This window comes from Condylura cristata, unplaced genomic scaffold (assembly GCF_000260355.1).
Source record: "Condylura cristata isolate star-nosed mole 26May11 unplaced genomic scaffold, ConCri1.0 scaffold00042, whole genome shotgun sequence".
Classification (NCBI taxonomy): domain Eukaryota; kingdom Metazoa; phylum Chordata; class Mammalia; order Eulipotyphla; family Talpidae; genus Condylura; species Condylura cristata.
Window position 1 is genome coordinate 3,126,505 of NW_004567143.1, and position 18,827 is coordinate 3,145,331.

General features: G+C 44.9%; 1 protein-coding gene across 1 annotated transcript in view; it reads left to right on the forward strand.

Annotated features, from left to right (window-relative positions):
• CNTNAP2 (contactin associated protein-like 2) overlaps positions 1–18,827 on the forward strand; it is a 1,046,635-nt gene that overhangs the window by 776,399 nt on the left and 251,409 nt on the right. The window contains exon 15 of the mRNA XM_012733843.1: positions 6,574–6,701. Coding sequence (XP_012589297.1) covers positions 6,574–6,701 — 128 coding nt within the window. The remainder of the gene's footprint in view (positions 1–6,573; positions 6,702–18,827) is intronic.

Consider the following 18,827-nt stretch of genomic DNA (forward strand, 5'->3'; position numbering starts at 1 on the left):
CACCATTACAAGTATTTTTAAAGTTCTACTTTATTGGGTGTCAGGCATTTCTGCTGTTTGTTTCAGCCTCTGGAGACGCCATTCAGCCCCTGTGGGATGCCTCCACTGTACTATGGCAAAGGCGTTGATTCTGAAAATGTCTGTAAATGAACGTGGAGGAAGTGTCCGATGCTGCGTGGTGAACGCAAGACATGCAGTGACCTCCATGTGGTCATTTCAGTGATGCCAGGAACATTCCTCCCTGCGCCAGTCCAGTCACCACCAACCCACCAAGATCTGGTTTCCAGGAGAAGCTTGTCGCCTTATGACATTGCTTCTACCAATAGTGGAGGGGAAATGGTTTTCAGGTTGTTTTCCGTAAATGGATTTTCATGGAGACCAGGACAGAAGAGACTAAGAACAGTAGTCTCTTGTTAAGGGAACAGCAGTGGGGTACATTCCAGGCAGCGGAGCTATACAAAGGCAGAGTGGAAGATAAAAGATAAGAAGACAAGAATGAAATTCTCATTTACTTCAATAAAATTTTTTTAGATTTATTTATTCATACAGAACTGGGGTACAGGCCAGAGATGCGGAGGGTGAGAGGATTCATCAGAGACAGAGTGGGAAGCAGAACAGGCAGAACTACGAAGTCCACTGCTGAGGGGAGCAGCGGGCGGGTCAGGAGAGGTCTGCCGCGCCATTTGGTCACCTCCAGGGCAGGCGGGGATCGAACTCATGAGGAAGTGGCTTAAGCTTCTTTGTGCTGTGCTTTAACCCACTGCACTACCAGGGAGGGCCTACTTCAATAAAATTTTTAACTAGAGCTGCCCTTAACTTGAGTTTATAGGGTTCCCACCTTTTTTATGGACTTTAGATATGGACCTGTAAACAGAGTATTTTCGTCATATCCTGAGGAAGCCCCTCATTCCTGAGTAGTGCCTGTCTCTGTATAATGAATGTGTTCCTGAATAATTATTTGGGAAGCAGTTTCAACAGTATATATTTTTTCTATGTCTTCACAAAGTCTCAGAATCAAACGAGATCATCCATAGGAGAGCACTGTGACGGTTTGTTTTGTTTGTTTTTAAAGACCTTTTTAAAGTTCTGCATACAGAACTGGGATACAAACCAGAGGTGCAGGGTGGTGACAGACTTCACCAGAGACAGAATGGGGAGCAGAACAGACAGGTTGACATAGTACACTACTGAGGGGAGCAGCAGGTGGGTCAGGAGAGGTCTGCCATGCCATGTGGGTCACCTCCAGGGCAGTGATCGAACTCACACTGAAGCATCTGTGGCTCACTTGCAGTGCTGCATCCTAACCCATTGCACCACAAGGGAGGGCCCCCACTGTGAAGGTTTTTAAAGTCTGCTTACTCTCTAAACTCTAGGGTCCTGGACTGAAATGACACAAACCCAGATGTTACAGCCTCTGACACCAAAATAGAGGATGTGGCCTGAAAGGGTCACACTGTAAATGCCAGTCATTGGCACGTATGTTCACACACACATGCCCATATAGACAGTATTTACACATGAACATGTAGAGCAAACATGCGTTTGGTAGTTGACAAAAATGTGTTTACACAGTATGAGTCTAGTTGAACACCTGGCTGGTTCCACTTTGAGACTATTATAATTAAAACCACTGTGAAAATCAACCTGAAAGTGCTTTTGTGAACACTTGCCTTCTTTTCTCTTGGGTAGATATCCAGGAGTGAATCACCAGGTCCTACAGTCAATCTGTATGTAGCTTTCTTATGAAACTGCTACCCTGCTTTCAGAGGTGACTACACTTACCACCTGTCAGCAACCTCTGATGATTCCAGTTCCTCCCTAACCCTCATCAGCACTTGCTATTATCGGTCTTTTTTTTTTTTTTTAAAGATTTATTTATTTATTCATATAGAACTGGGGTACAGGCCAGAGATGGGGAGGGTGAGAGGATTCACCAGAGACAGAGTGGGGAGCAGAACAGGCAGATGGACAAAGTACACTGCTGAGGGGAGCAGCGGACGGGTCAGGAGAGGTCTGCAGCGCCATGTGGGTCACCTCCGGGGCAGGCGGGGATTGAACTCATGCGGAAGTGGCTTAAGCTTCTTAGTGCTGTGCTTTAACCCGCTGCACCACCAGGGAGGGCCTACAGGTCTTTTAATTGTTATTATGTTCTTATAGAGACACAGTAGACTTTTCATTGCATTTCCTGGCAACTAATGACATCAAGCATCATCTTTTCTGCCTACTTCCCACTTCCATATCTCTTTGTGAGACATCCTTTGTAGCTAAAACTTTTGCTTCCCGGATTTGTTCAGAAATTTCTACCTTAGGTGAGTTAGGCATGAGGGAAATGCAGGAAAGTTACAGCTTAGCTGTAATTCTGTTTTTTTGTGTGTGGGTTTTTGTTGTTGGTTTGTTTTTTAGTCTTTGTTTTCAAGTAATCAAGTACTTCTAAAACTTCTCAAAGAGAAGTCATTCTTCTCTGCTAGAATCAGAGGACAGACACATGGTACCACAGCTTTCATAACATCTGGTAGACGAGCAGGTTCCCAAATGCAGAAACTTGAAATACCTACTTTTTTCTTTAGGTTTTTTTCTTTTTTCTTTTTTTTCCTTTTTTCACTGAGCCAACTGCCTAGAGGCTTTCTTCCTTTCTCAGCAGGATAAGAAAAGAAGGCAAGGGAAAAGCAGGGTAAGACAGAACTGCTCAGGAAAATAGCACTGAAGTGAAATATCAGAAATGCCTGGTTAAAGGAGCAAATCCATAAAATCAAATTTTACTTTAGTGAAAATGCTGATAGGAAGATTGCACAAGACTTAGAGTTCATGGCCTATTTGAAATGGATGATCGAGGTTTTCTAAGGGACAACCCCACTAACAGATGTAATTAGATTATGCTAACATGATAAATAGTTACTGAATATCCCCCTAAATTAGATTGACCTCCATCTGTAAAGATCATAACTTCACATGAAGGATTGTGTCCCTTGCTGAGTAATTTCCACACAGACGCTAAGATGGTGATCACGGGCATGTGGGAGGGAGCCACTCTGGTTCCAGCAGATTTTAATCTTGTCCACATGTCGCTTTTTGTTAGCAGTTGTGCTTTAGCATAGACACTTTGTCCTGGTCAAACCAATTTATTTCCATTCTCAAATTTGTTTCCATGACAAATATGTTGCAAGTTAACTATTTGTTTTTTCCTTACTCACCTGTGATGGAGATGATAAGTAAGAAACTACAGATATCCTTGAATTTACTACTTTCAAATAAGCTCAAGAGTTCAGAATACCTGCATCTTAACAGGCACATTTATATCTCATCTAGAAGTAAATGTTAAAATGAAAGGCTTTTTAATGGGCAATGGTTTTGTGGTTTTCTTCTGTTTTGTTTTCTCTCCTCTTTTCAATGGAAAGTTGTAAATTGAGATCTATTTCCTCTAGATTTAGTTACAGACTGTATACTTCTGACCTGGTGACTTTGACCAAGTTAAATGTCCTGATTATCAAGCTTCTCATGAATAAAGTGAGGATAACGATGCCTATGAAGAAAAATTTATTTCAGATTGGATGTTACATATACTATAACAATCCTGTATTTACTTTCTCAGTGATGGAAGCTCCACTGTTATTAGTGTTGTCTGTGAATTCGAGCATTGTTCTTCATATTTTTTACCCTTGCCCTATTGTTTAAAAAAATTTGAACAGACACTTACAAATAAGTACACAAATAATAAGAGGTTTTGATATAAATATTTTATGTTCAATATGAGTTTTTCTTTAAGTGATAGAAGTTAATATTTTCTTAGAAGTAGTAAGGGAAATAAGTTTATATGAACTACTTTCATATATATTATTAGCTACTTAATATATATGATATATACATATATCATATATATGATGCATACATATGATATATGTGTGTATGATGTATAAATATGATATATGTGTATATGTATATATGTGATGTATGTGATGTATACATATGATATATGTGTGCACATGTGATATATACATCTATCATATATATGAAGTAGTTCATATATGTGTGTATATGTGTGTATGTATATATATGTATATATAGAAAGTATATATAGAAAGTAGTATATATAGAAAGTAGTTCATGTGTGTGTGTGTGTGTGTGTGTATATATATATATATATATATATATATATATGAAAGTATATACTAAAATTAGCATTTCAACTCGCATTTCTACTTAGAGGTAAATGTCCAACATAAACAATTGCTTATCAGTAACTCGTTAATAATGTTCATACAGTTTTATTCACAATAACCAAACACTGGAACCAACCCAAAGGACAAGAAGACAATGTTCAGTCTCAATGTATAGAACTGCCTTTGTATTAATATCATTTTTAAATTTGAAATACTTTTTGGATGAGCAGCGTAGATGAGTCTTAAGTACATATGGTTGAGTAAAAGAAGCCAAGCACAGATGAAGATATCCTGAGCCCGTGGAGATAAAAGTCAAGAACAGAAAAAACTAATGTTTAATGTTAATGGTCAAAATAATGGCTTCCTTTGAAGGCATCTACTGACATACATAGGGATTCCTTGAACAGCACGCTTGGGATCATGGCCATTGCTCATTTCATTACAGGATACCATGGAGAGTGCCCTACTCAGAGACAGTAGATGATAGAACTGGCCTTACTGTCTTAGAGATGCCAGACAGCTGTACGGCAAGAGCATCCACACCTATAGGACACCCACATTCCTTCAGAATCGAGACCTTTTGTCCCCAGGGCAACCCACTACCTATGTTTGCAGAGTCAATCAGAAAATTGATTAATCATGAAGGCTGCTATTTCTCATTGTTAGATTAAAAATAAATGAATGTTTAAATGATGTCTTTCCCCAGCTCAGAATATTCTTCTGCCCTTCCCTAAGTCCACCCTCAACTGTGGAAACCACTGAGTGACAATAGTGTCACTGGGCATCACTCCATGACAGTCCATGAAGTGTATGCTCAACAAATTCCCAAAGGAAAATTGATGCTGGTGGAGCGAGAGTTGGCAAATATTTTCCATGAAGGGCCATGTAATAAATGTATTAAACTTCAGGGTCACCTGGTCTCTCTCACAACCACTCAGCTTCCCACTGTGGTATAGAAGCACCATAGTATCTTTCTTTTATTTGGCTGTATTTCAAAAAAACTTTGTTTATGAACAAAAACTGTTATGAATAAAAGAAGTGCTTGTAGAAGAAGTTGGATTTCTGAGAACTTCTACTGAGGTCTTTGAGGCCAGGTTGTCAGATGCGTTTCTGTATAATCTTTGCTCCAGTTTAATGAATTTGAAATTATTTTGGAGACTTGAGAGCAATGAAATAACTAAGGCAGTGTAAAATATACTTCCTGATGCCCAGTGGCTAAGTACTGTGACTCCTTCCTGGGGTTCAGTGGGAAGTCAGAGTCACTCACACTCCAAAGATTCAGAGGTCAGTGATGGCTCATTCCAGCACAGCCTTCCCAGTCAGTTTCCTCAGTCCTCTGCATTATTTACCAAGAGATGCAAATGACACCTCTTTAACCTGGTTATTCAGCATTTTTCTCATTCTTCTGTCATCCAAAATCAGTTTAATCGTCTCTGCTCAGTTGTATTAACAATTTCAAAATTGTTATTTAGATTCAGACTACACAGTGTCAACAATCATGTGGAGGGAGGAAATTTGTGGGATGACTTTGCATTGATTTGTACCTCCTACCCTCCAGCCCTGGCCTCATGGAAAGAAGACAAAGGGACAATGACATCCTATCATGGTGACCCCTGTGCTGCATGAACCCCCCTGGCGCACCCCCACAGGTCTCCTGAATACCTGTTCTCTGTCCTAGAATAAGTACTTCAAAACCAGCCTCTTCTTTTTTATGTAGGCTGAGTGTGGGAGAGACTTAAGAGACCTGAAACAAGATAAATACAAACAGAAATCTAGAAGGAATACCAAATTGGGCTTAAACCTCAGCTCCAGTCCTCATTATAGATGGAAATAGACACTTCTTGAGCACCTGCTCTGTGTTGGGAACTTCACATAAGTTCTTTGAGTTGTTAAAATAAACAAAAAGAAGTGAAGGAACAAAACAGTGTTCACCATTTAGTTGATGCACAGCAGGGAAGAAACCTCTGAAGCAACTGCTTGAAAGCAATTAAAAAGACAAAGGATTTTTATCATGGGGTTTTGTTTCATATATTATGCAAGAGATCGGGTTAACTTTGTTGAACTTTTGATCTATGACAGCAGCCAACCCCACTTGCTGCTCAGTCTTTCGTGGGGGATGTTTGAAACTGCGTGGTTGTCTACTCCTAACCTAGCATAGTACACAGCAGATTGGTGATGCCCCTGGAAGTCAGGATGTCAGCTCTGTTTGCCAGAAGGTGAAGATGTCATAGATGCATGTGAACAAAGCCCAGCAAGGTCACCCACTGGGAGAGAGAGACCAGTTCTTTCTCTGCGCTTCCAAACAGTGACCGTGTGAATATCACTGAAATGTGGCCACAATAGACAAGCAATGACTAGAAAAGATGTGTTTCTAACCGAGCTTCCCGTTCCTTTTCTGTTTTTCCCTGTGCTTCAGGAGGAAGGACGCTGGCTTCTTGTCCTACAAAGATCACCTGCCAGTGAGCCAGGTGGTGGTTGGAGATACAGACCGCCAAGGCTCAGAAGCCAAACTGAGCGTGGGTCCCCTGCGCTGCCAAGGAGACAGTAAGTTGGCCCAGCAGCTATGTCTTGCACTTTCTTTTGTGTTTAAACATAGTTTTCAACATTGCAGAAAATGGTGGGAAACAGAGTTGCTGTCCTGTAATTCCTAAAGAAACAGCACGCGACAGTCACATGGAGGGTGAGGTGGGCATTCCCACATAGGGGAGGGAGACAGCCGTGGTCTGTCTTCAGTCCAGGGGCCTCCGTTTGAGCAAGGGACGTGGCCGTCCATCAGCCTTGGGTGGTCGTACATAACAGGCGTGACACGAAGTTTATGGAGACGTAAATAGCCATGCTGATAGCTTGAAAACAGCACTCCGCAGCTGCGGATCCCCTGAGTGCTACTGTTAATGCCATTAGCAGGACTATTTATATCACCATAAACTATGTTTATGGTGATATAAATAGCAGCATTATGGCTTAATGTGTCATTATAACAATGGCACATCATGACAATGTATCATTGTAAACTTGGATTATGGCCATCCAAAGTCTGACATCAGTGCTATCAAATTTCATCTTCATCAGAGCTTGATGGTCCCTTGTAAACTGAAGATTACAGCTGCCTTGCTTTCTGGTTTTGGTGCCACAGAGAGGAATTTGGGGCTGCCAGCTTGGAGGTGGGAGGTCAGGGAGCTGGAATGCTGGGCCCACCTAATTAAGGGCGTCATTAGGGCTTTATGTTGTTTGGTCCTCCCCCAGAGTTTCATGCGCAGTCAGCGAGGCATGGTGGCAGGTTGCTATGGGGGTTCCACAATGAGCACCCGGAATGCCTTTTCCCTCTCCACGTAGGCACACGTGACCGAGCAGCTCCCTAGGGCATTCTGTGCTTTTCTGATTGTGTGCTAGACATCGGGAGACCTGTTCTCTGAGCAACTGACTTGCCCTGGGCCTTCAGGTAAACTCCTCCGATTCCTCTGCTGTGGCAATGAGAATGCCCCCTATGTCCCAGCTCCTCCTGGGGAGATCATTAAGGCTTTAGTGCCTGGATCTGGAGGCCTCTAGCAGAGCCGGCATAGAGTGTTAATCAAGGGAGAACCAGAGCTACTCGGCGCCTTCAATTAGCTGTGCTAAGGAATGTAATGATGCGTGTTTATCTGTTTACTACTTGGTACATTGAGGCTATCAGCAGGTAAACAGTGAAATGTTCCTGATTTCAAGAGAGAGATGGAGTTTGCACCGATGTTTCCCTTCTAACGTAGAGAAAAATGAATATTCTTTAAAACTGAAACAGGTGAAAGGATCTTTGTTGTGCATTTATTAAACAATGACACCTCATTTGCCCAGTCTTAAGAGAAAGGTGCAATAAGACATTTAATTTCACATGGTTGAGAAAAACACATTGACATAAAATGAGAATAAATGTTCATTTTGAACAAACATTTTGAGACAGATCAAAATGTCACTCTCTATAACAAGCGGTTTTTCCTGTATTGTCTAACAAGAATCATTTTTAGTATGTCATCATTACTCATTAATATAGAAAGTTAAAGTGGTTCTCACTTATCAATTCTATTTCTGAAGTGAATTGTAAATTAGAATTCTCTTAACTAAATTAGTGATTCAATTAGTTATAAAAATTCCACTTTTGCACCTTTTGTTACCATTCTTAAAAAGAAGATTTCATATCTTATGTATGAGAAGTATATTAACAGTATATGGTTAGTATTAGGTGGCCTCCTTTTAATAAATCAGGAGGAATTGAGGGTGTATATAATTTTCCCAATTTCTATGGAGAATAAGAGGGTGAAACCATGTTTTGAGAAATGCACATAAAAAATATGCAGTACAAAAAAATGTTTTGTAATTAATGTTAGGTCTTGTGATATAAAGTGATTGCAACTTAGGTTCAAGAAAGTAATGCTAGTAAATTTCAAGCAGACATTATATATATTTTTAAACATTTATTTATTTGTGCATACAGACTGGCCAGAGGTGCAGGGGCAGTGAGAGGCTTCACCAGAGACAGAGTGGGGAGCAGAACAGGCAGGCTGAGGAAGTACACTGATGAGGGGAGCAGTGGGCAGGTCAGGAGAGGTCTTCCATGCCCTGTGGGTCACCTCCCTGGTGGGGATCGAACTTGTGAGGTGGCTGTGGCTAGCTTCATAGTGCTGTGCTTTAACCTGTTGCACCACCAGGGAGGCCCCGTAGACGTTATATTTAAAGACAGAAGATAGGGAAAGGATGGTGGGCAGTGTTGGTCTATATTTTTTCTTCCCAGGCATTTGCTCCTGGAGACATTTTTAGAAACTGTTAATTAAACAGCTCATTTATCCACACCCCCCCTGGTCTTGACATATGTCCAGTGCTACAACTTCAGCAAGACCTCTTCGTCCATGTTTTCCCTGACACCTCATGAGGTAAAAGCACAGTCAATACCTGACTATGTGAAATACTTTTGTTCTGAGAACTGAGCATATTATCCCCAGTTCTTGAATGGCCAGAGAGCAGCCAGCAGTTTCAATGCCTGATTATCTTGAAGAATGTTCCAACATGGACCTCCCTGGTGGTGCAGGGGTTAAGTCTTAGTGCTGTCAAGCTATGGCCAACCACTGTGGCCTGAGTTCGATCCCCACCGAGGAGCTGGCCCACAGGGCACAGCAGACCTCTCCTGTTTCCCCAGTGCTCCCCTCAGCAGTGGATTTCAATAGCTCCACCTCTTCTGCTCCCCACTCTGTCTCTGGGGACTCCTCTCACTCCCTCCACACATACACACCTCTGGCCTACGCCCCAGCTTTTATGTGTATCAATAAATAAATCTTTAAAAAAATGCTCCACATGGACACAGTAATGATAAAGGGCTCCATATCAGAGCACTTTCTAGTTTGCACACATGATTTCCTTGGGTATTTACCATACCCAGTGAGGTGGGGATGGTAAATATTAGCCTTTTCTGTTTTACAAATGAACAAAATATTTCTTTTAGAATGTCATTTACACAACAAATTCCTCTGCATCCTTGCAACCTCTGAGGGGCTCAGGAGGAACGACAGAACAGAAGACCCCGACAATCTTCTCTGCACCTAGTCTGGGCAGGTCCCCAACTCCAGTCTCCTCGCTGAGACAATTGCTGATTAAATTATTTAAAAGATGGCATGGGGGTCTTATTCCACCACTGCTCTGAGCCACCCATATCCAGCTACCAATAAGGCATGAATGCCAGGAGAATAAATTCCAATTTAATAATTCCAAGCGTGGCGTGGGGCATTTATCCTATTGCTTATAGAGAATAACCGACTCTGTGCCAGTTACTGAAGTCTGTGCAAAGCTACGGTGTAAGGAACCCAATCTCCTGTTGCAAATGTCTTTGTCTGTTTGAGGGGTGAGCAATGACAAACCTGGTGAGCTGTCTCTCCAGCTAGGTCCGCGTTCTAGCCCCCAGTCTGGGAGAATGAAACCATTTCTGTGAGCTCTGCCCAGCCGTTTCAGCGGTTTGCTTGATTTCATCACGCCTGCTGAGTTTCATTTTTACTTTGATTCATCTGAACTCACAGACCCATATAATCAAAATGCTAAAGAAAATCAGTGCGTCCCACTAGGCCGGCCGTATTTTCCATAGAATGCAGTAAAATGCTTATGGCCTTGAAGCTTTTTTTTTTTTTTTACAAACACATTCAAATGGAAACTTCAAATCCAAACTTAACTGAAAATGTGACCGGTGATGGATAGTTAACTAAGATAAAAAGTGTGGCAAAATGACCAATTTCCCTCTTAAACTAGGTGTTCTCACCTAGGAAAAAACAACAGAGCTGTTCAGGGGATCAAGGGTACACACATAGGGTGAAAATTATTTTCAAATTTAAATAATAATCCCTTTAGAAGGGGAGCTGCTAAACTTTTATAGAATTCGTTCAAAATGAAATATTTGGAGTTTCGAAGTGGAAATCTTGTTTGTATTCTGTATCATGAATACAATTCATTCTATAAAGTATTTGCAAGAGAATGGCTTTATTCTCAGCCACATGAGGTAATTTCCCATATCTCCCTCTGGGATCCAGGGACTTTAAACAATTAAATCAGGAGCAAGTTTGCTCCAACAGCAAATCTTTTCAATACCACGTCGTAGAAAAAAAATCAGGAGGAGATGCTGTTTGAGGACTTCTTTCGGGTCCGTGACAGAAACCTGGCAGTCAGTGGGGCACAGAGCCCCTGTTTCAGGTTTAAGATGTGAATTCAGTTGTCTGGACCCCCAGAGGCAGCTCACAGTAGGGAGAGAGGAGCAGACACCCTCCAGTATTTCAGAGCTGGCTCCAGAGATGCCACTTGCTTCTCGCTGGTTGGGACTGAGGTTAGATGAGTTGGGAAAGAAGTCTCTTGTGCTCTCAAGGTAAGCTGAGGTCTAGTTTTTTGTTCAGAAGGACGCCTGAGACCGTCTTCCTCTTTCTTTGAACCCCCAAAATCTTTTCTCCTCGGCTTCCCATGTACCTGGAACTCCCTAGTTGCTGATGCCTGGCCCCGTCCTCCTGCTCTTCAGGGCACCCCAGTTCCCAGTCACCTCCCCCCTCCCTCCGTTGCCCTCCAACAGCATAGCCTCCGATAAGGTGACATTTAATCATCTGACAGAGTCTCAACAGCGACTCAAAGCAATGCCTACTCGGGCACACAGTCTTGGACAAACACGGGAAGTGAGGAGGCCTCTCCCCGCCTACTTAGTACTGGAATGATCAGGATAGGCTGGCTGGGAGCACCAGCTCTGACGGCTCAAAGGCTGGAGGCCTCATGGCCTCTCCTTTGCTCAGTCCCCTGACGTGGGTTGCATAAGCCGCCTCTTCCTCTTGTTCTGCATCTACAACATGTCGTCCGCAGCCCGGGGCCACGTGGGGGTTGGAGGGCGGATGCGTGCCCGGCTGACATCACTTCCGCCCACAATCCTCTGCCCAAAACTCAGCCCTTTGGCCCCCCTGGACCCGCAGGGCAGCTGTTGGGTTATGCTGGAGGAGGTTCTGGCAGGGCACGCCCAGTCCTGGTCCCTCAAAACTGGGTCTTCTGACTCTACTCCACCTGCATTCAGGGTTGAGTGTGGAAAGTACTGGGGTGTGAAGGCAATCACCCCACATCCCTCTGGGCTCTTCACTACTGGCAAATATGTGGGGAAACCCCACTCAAGTTCAGTAACTTGCCCTTAGGGCTCTGGATATCATCTTAGCAGCTTAGCTAAGTAGGACAGGGGACCTGGGGGAAAGGGAATCGGCGTAAAGGAGGCTCCAGAAGAAGGCACAGTAGACAAAGCTATGCGCGTGACTTCTGCCTTCTCCTTGGAAGAGACCAGGCGAGGTCCCCCTGCACATGTCTTACATGAGTTGTATGTAAAGAGCTTTTCTTTTGCTTTTTCTTTAAGATTTATTCATTTATGCACACAGAACTTGGGTACAAGCCAGAGGGGCAGTGAGAGGAGCCACCAGACACAGAGTGGGGAGCAGAACAGGAAGAGTGACAAGGTGCACTGCTGAGGGAGCAGCAAGGAGAGGTCTGCGGCGCCATGTGGGTCAGCTCCCGGGCTGCAGATCGGACTAGCACTGAAGTGGCTGCAGCCAGCCTGCAGTGCTGTGTCCTTACCCGTTGTGCCACCAGGGAGGGTCCAGTTTCATTCTTAGTGGAGGGAAGATGCCTCTTGATTCTGTACCCCTCCCTTTAACAAGAGATAAAGTGGGTTTTCTTGATCACTAATTTATGTGCTTGCATTTATTCTCCTCCCACAACAATGAACATCTAGAAAATAAGAAGTCTTTCTTTTTCACTGATACCTAGAAAAATATCCAAGGGTTTGTTGAATGAAAAACAAAAAGAATGCGTGAACACAAAAGAGAAATGAGAAAGCCAAGTTTGGGCTAGGGTCCAAATTCTGCCCTTACAGTACCTATGGGTACAAACATCTCAGAGCCCTGGGACTTTGGGTTCCATTTCCCTAGGGCCCTCCATTCTCCCTAGATACAGCTGTTAGCTCTGCAATTTTCCTTTTTCAAATATTTTCACTACAGAATGGACTGTGAGTTCTGGGTTATTTTCTTCCCTTTGCTGCTACTAGAAAGATTACCTCTCACTCAGACCAACTCAGAGGAGACAGTTTGCTGGGGACCCTATAGAGGGTGATAATAGTCAGGTGATGAGCACAGAGGGTCACATCCCACCCTTCTCCCCTCCGCTTGCACAGACCTCATATCCTGAGGTTATGGGGTTATACCCCCATCTTTGGGTGTTGTGATCAATTCAGAAATGATAAAAGTCAATGAGCATTGACACCTCAAATTCCAGGATGGATAAAATCTGACCACTATTAGTAATTATTTTCTCAGAAGATGCTTCAAGTCCTTTTCCTCTCCCCATTTGTTCCCACAAACTGTATCAATGTCTACTTGCTTCCCATAAAGCTAAAAGCAACAACGATCCATAGCATCCTAACTGGAAATGTCTTAGAGCTCAAACAGAGCAGAGCTCTTATTTTACAGATGAGGAGACTTGGGTCCAGAAAGGTTAAGTGACCTGCCCAGGGTCCCCCAGCTGGCTCACAGCAGAGCACGGCAAGAGAGAGGCTGATAGAGTCTTCATCTTTAGCAATTCCCAGGAGCCAAGATGAGCATTGAGACAGAAAGAAGGAGCCTTGACCTGGAATTCTGACCTCAGGGCCCTGCTGAACAGCAGCTCAGGGGTGCAATGATGTGGTACGGGAGCCCTTCGTCACCCCACTGTGAGATCAGCCATCTGGAAAACCCTGAAAGAAAATTGGAAGCTGTAGAGGGAAGGGGTCAGTGGCATAAAGTTGGTGACTTCTGTGTTTTCTTTTACTTTTAATTCTAGCAGTTGATAGTAAGGAGTAAAAGAAATGAAAGTGATGAGTAGAAACCATCAAGCTCTATTTTTTTCTTAATAACCAAGCCTCTGCTGCCATTGCCAAGGGCTACTATCAGCTGAGAAGCAGAGTAGGTCTAAGAACAAGCATAACTGTGAAATTTTCAAGATCAAATCCTTTGACTGATTCGCAAGGAAGGCCTGAGCTCTGGGGCCTATCTCACAGCAGCTCCAGTTGCAAAGGCAGCAACTTTGCCAGGGGAGAAAGCGGGCAGCCTTCGCTTTGGTTTCCCACACTCCAGTGACTCTAAGCAATTAGAAGAAATGGACAGCTCCCCGGCAAAACACCGCTCTCTATAGAATTCGGCCAATCAGCTTCAACGGCACTCACTGTGGAAGTGGGAAGCAAACGTAACCAGTTTGGGGGGGGGTAATGCATGTCTCTTTTTCACAGCAGATACAGTATCTGTGTGCATGTGATTGCCTTTCCTATCTGTCCTTTCAAATACTGTTTGTGTAAGTGAGTGAGGATACCCAAGCACCCCAAACTGCTAAGAGGTGCACTCCCAAGAAGGAGTTCAGCCATCCATGGTCACAAAGGAAAGAAAGCAGACTGTAAGTGTGAGTGGTTTTTAATAGAACTGGTGTGCCTAGGGGGAGAGAAGAAAGGAATTCAAGTCATAATTTCCCAATAAAACTCCAAACTTTGCATACCCCGCATGGGCAAATGGCCAGCATATTAGGCTCAGTCTTAAGTAGGGAGGTTGACACCCAAAAGCTTCAAGTCTAAGGTACTTTCTGGCAAGGAACCACAAGAAAGGGGTTAAGTAGATCCCAGAGAGGTAGACATAAGGGAAAACTCAAAATTCAAAATGCACCACATAACCCACCATGAGGTCAAGATAACAGCTGCCACTATCTGTGCCAAAGACCAGGAGCACAACCCTTGTGTCTCTCACCCACGTCTCTCCAGTTGCCTCTACATGTCTCCCCTCCACATGTCTCCACCTTCATCTTTTGCTCCACCTCCATTTATATATCCATCTGCTCCTTCCCAGCTATGCCCCTGTCTGGTTCGTGGCATGCTGGGATTTGTAGTCCAAGTTGTGGCATGCTGGGATTTGTAGTCCAAGTCGTGGCATGCTGGGATTTGTGGTCAAGGCAATTGTGTGAGTTTGGTGAGGGAAACGGTGCCTGTTCACTGCACTCAGATGTTCCTCCTTTTACGGAGATGCCTTTGAACACTTGCATTGATGGAATCATCACATCCCACAGAGGACACAGCCAGCTGAGGGAGTCAGATGCCAGGGCCAGTTCTGCAGACCCATCTGGTGGAACAAGTCCTCGTTCCTCTTTATCCATTCCCTGGGTGTCCTTCCTCCAGGAACTACGCATCCTTGGCAGAAGTGATGGAATTCCAGATACTGGAGACACTTCCTTCTTTAAGTCGAATCCCCGTCATTGAGAGATTGCTCCAGTGCTAACTTTTCAGGCAATCTCTATGAACTATTTGCAGAAGAGACGCAAGCCATTTCTGTAAGCCCTACGTACCTGTGGTGCACAGCATACTCGGAATCGAGGCAGACGCTGAATGAGACAGATTCTAACTTGCTCCACAATCAGATCCTAGAATTTAATTCAGCCTAACTGCTTTTACTGAGGAAAAACAGGACATGGCCCCATCCTGGGTCCACTTATGTTTCAGTGAAGATGAACATTTAATGAGCTGGAGAGGAGGGGATGGAAGCGTGGATTGTGGTGTTTTCAGATTAAGCCTGACACTCAAAAACCTTGTTTCAAGGGCTTTACAAACTCTGCTTGGGACTCCCCCAGGGACCTTGGCAAACAGCAGAGCCTGCACCAGGGAGTCTGGGCCAGAACTGGAGATGCCACAAGGCACCAGTGCTGCTGCTGGCCACTGGGCCGCACTTTGGGAAGTGCAGTTGCAGGGCTGCCTGCTGGCCAGCACGGCCCTGGAATCACAGACCCAGGCCCAGCCCTGCCCCCTCACTGTGTCCCTTCGGACCAGTCCTAAACTCCCACTTCCAACCCCCAACCTAACTTCAGCTGCAAATGACAATGATCAGAGCTGTCACCAGACCTCCATGACAAGGTTTAAAGTCCAGGTCACAGCAGCCCTCACACATGGACAGTGCACCAGGTGTCCGTCAGGTCATTGTGATTATGTTCACTTGAAGAGAACGGCAGTCCTGATGTCAGAGCCTTGCTGGCTCCTGGCCCCTGGCCTGCTTGTCCATCCACATGACCCTGTCCATCCTCTCTGCCTGCCCTTGGAGAGACCAGCTTTGTGTCGCAGCAGGCAGTCCCCAGCCTCCGTCCTGGTTAGGAGGTTGTGGCCACAAGACCTTTCAGAGCTCAGCCACATTTGCTGGGCTCCAGGGCAGTGTCCTTTCCAGGTTAATGACCCCTACTTCCTTCGTTCTCTCCTCCTTCACTGGCTGCAGAGGAGTGATTGTCTTTCTGCCAGGACCATCCTCTGCCTGGAAGCCATTGGGAGGGGCACCCGAGTCACCTCATTGCAGGAATAGCAGGACATGCCAGCCTGCCCCCTGGGAAGTTGCAAGGGTCCAGAGGTCCCATCTCAGGAACTTGAGCCAGATAAATTATTCACAATAATCTCATTTATTTATGCAAACAGAACTGGGATACAGACCCTAGGTGCAGGGGTGAGAGGCTTCACCAGAGACAGAGCGGGGAGCAGAACAGGCAGATCAATGAGGTACACTGCTGAGGGGAGCAGCGGGCGGGTCAGGAGAGGTCTGCCGCGCCATGTGGTCACCTCCGGGGCAGGCGGGGATCGAACTCATGCGGAAGCAGGTGCGGCTGGCTTGCAGTGCTGCATCCTAACCCGCTGCACCACCAGGGAGGGCCTGTTCACAGTGATCTCTTTGCCAGCTGGTTTGCCTTCCTATTTCCCTCACCCCGGAGTAGACCTCCCGCGGGATCGGGTTCCAGCGCTAAGGGCTGTGACTGATTCGGTGACACACTGAGGTATGTGTCCATTCAATGAATGAAAATGGTTAAAGGCCGCAAATGATTTAAATAAGAGCCTCGGGCTAATAATGGTGGCAGTGTACAAGGCTCTTCTTGATCAATTGCAGAAAACTTGCGCAGGCAGTAACTGCTTTAGGGGTTCCGGAGAGGGACTATCACTTGATTTAAATGCACGACTGTTTTGAACCTCAAATAGGCTTTTGCACATTTAGTTCTCATAACTAAATGAAACTTTTATTCCTTTGTACCTTGAAAATCCCTTGAACCTGATGATTATCTTCAAATTAAGAATTGGAAAAAAAATCTCTTTGGCTAAGTTTTTACATTTTCCCTGGCATTTCTAAATTAAGATGCATTTGAAGTATTAAATGTATAGAACTCATTGTTTAATCGAAATTAGATTAACCCCCCTGGCCCTTCAGAGATCCAAGTCAAAGCTTCCACACTTTTGTTTATTCATGTCTCAAGGTTATTCCTGACAAAATTACAATTAGTCAGTACTTCAGACCTATTGTTAGGGTGCTAAGCTGTGAGCTATAAACCACCTCACTCCGGCGTAATTAAAACCGTGCTCCAGTTCACCTACTTTATGATGCCTCCTTGGCTGTTCATAAAATGCTTTTCACAAACCGAACTACACACAGGCCTCAGAAATGCAGGACTTTGATGGAAGAAAACTTGTCACACAGCCTCTGCCCGAAGTCTGCAGAGAGGAGTCTTCTGAGAGAGTCGGAAACAATAAACTCTGCCCACTGAATAAAACAGGGATGAGGTGACCGCAAGGCTTGTGTCCCCGAAGCCTGGCAACGCCGAGTTTGAGGAGCAAGGGACCCCGAGTTGCTCACGGGGAGGGGGTTCAGGGCCCCACATATGGAAGTTGTTTAGGGTTTCAGCTGACTTGGCTACCTCGTGGCTTCTTTCCCACTTTGGATGAGGGCCGCTGAGTCAGGGGGGCAGCCCAGTCGGGGATGGCGTGAGCCGATGTGGGGCGTGGGTTGGACTGGCCGGCGAGCCTGCTAGGCTTTGAGAATCACACAGGCAAGCTGCGGCCCGTTGGGTTGCCCCGGCATACCTGTGTCTCCCGACTTCCTTGTGTCTTCAACCAAACCTCTACTTTAGTTTGATTCTACTGGAGTCATCAGGATTTTCAAAATTACTGTGCTCATCTGTTACCCAGACTCTATCAGATTCATGATAGCTTCTTTGAAGTAGATCAGAATCCACGAGGTCTATGTGGAGGAAACCGTGCATAAGAATTTGTACCCACTTCTTGGAACTGGAGGTACAGTCCCAAGTTATAAAGCAAAAGGGGGGCCCTCCCTGGTGGCTCAGGGGGGCCCTCCCTAGTGATGCAATTGGTTGAAGCACAGAACTTAGAAGCTAAAGCCCCTTCAGCATGAGTTCGATCCCTGCCCCGGAGGTGACCACAGGGCGCGGCAGACCTCTCCTGACCCGCCCGCTGCTCCCCTCAGCAGTGTGCTTCGTCAGTCGGCCTGTTCTGCTCCCCACTCTGTTGCTGGTGAAGCCTCTCACCACCCCTGCACCTCTGGCCTGTACTCCAGTTCTGTGTGAATAAATAGATAAATCTTAAAAATAAAAAAAGCAAAGGAGACCGCTCCCAAAACCTAGCCATCCTTTTTATCATTGAGTCCAGGAATCAAGTGTCTTACAGTGAGTGAAGCCACCTAGAAGTGGGTATCAGTGACTATACCAAAACCTGAGAGTCTTTCTCCATCCATAAGAGAAACAGACCAGCCCCAGAGAGGACAGCTTGGTGTTTCGAGAAAGTGGTTGTTTCCCAAGACAGAATTCATACCCTCTCGGTGCCTCAGCTGCTCAGGAATTTTCCTGACTTCAAACTCTGGACAAGGAAGGGGCTGAACCCCCTTTCTCGGATTCCCTGTGTGGTGCTCTAAGTTCCTCCATTTAATTCTGGAGAATGGTCTAATCAGTCAGAGCTCCAGAATTTAATTCAATTATACTGGGACTTGAGCGTGAGCTACGGCCAGCTCTCGGACATCAATCTCTTGTTGGTTTTCACCAGACTTGAGGCTGAACACCGATGTTTCGAATGCCCTCCTCTGGCTCCTCTCCACTGGCTGCAGCAGATTTGTGATCGTTTCTTCAAAGTAGTTCCTAATTAAAGCCCACTGACTGTGGAGCTGCCTCGGGTCAGTCAAGGTTGTCATGACATCACTCACTTTCATTGTGCATTTTATTTCCACTGAAGAGCTCAGTCAGCCACGATAGCCTCTGTTTTCTCCATAAACATGCGCACGTGCACTCACACAGAGGGAGAGAGTCAAAACTAGCACTGTTCTTTAAGTA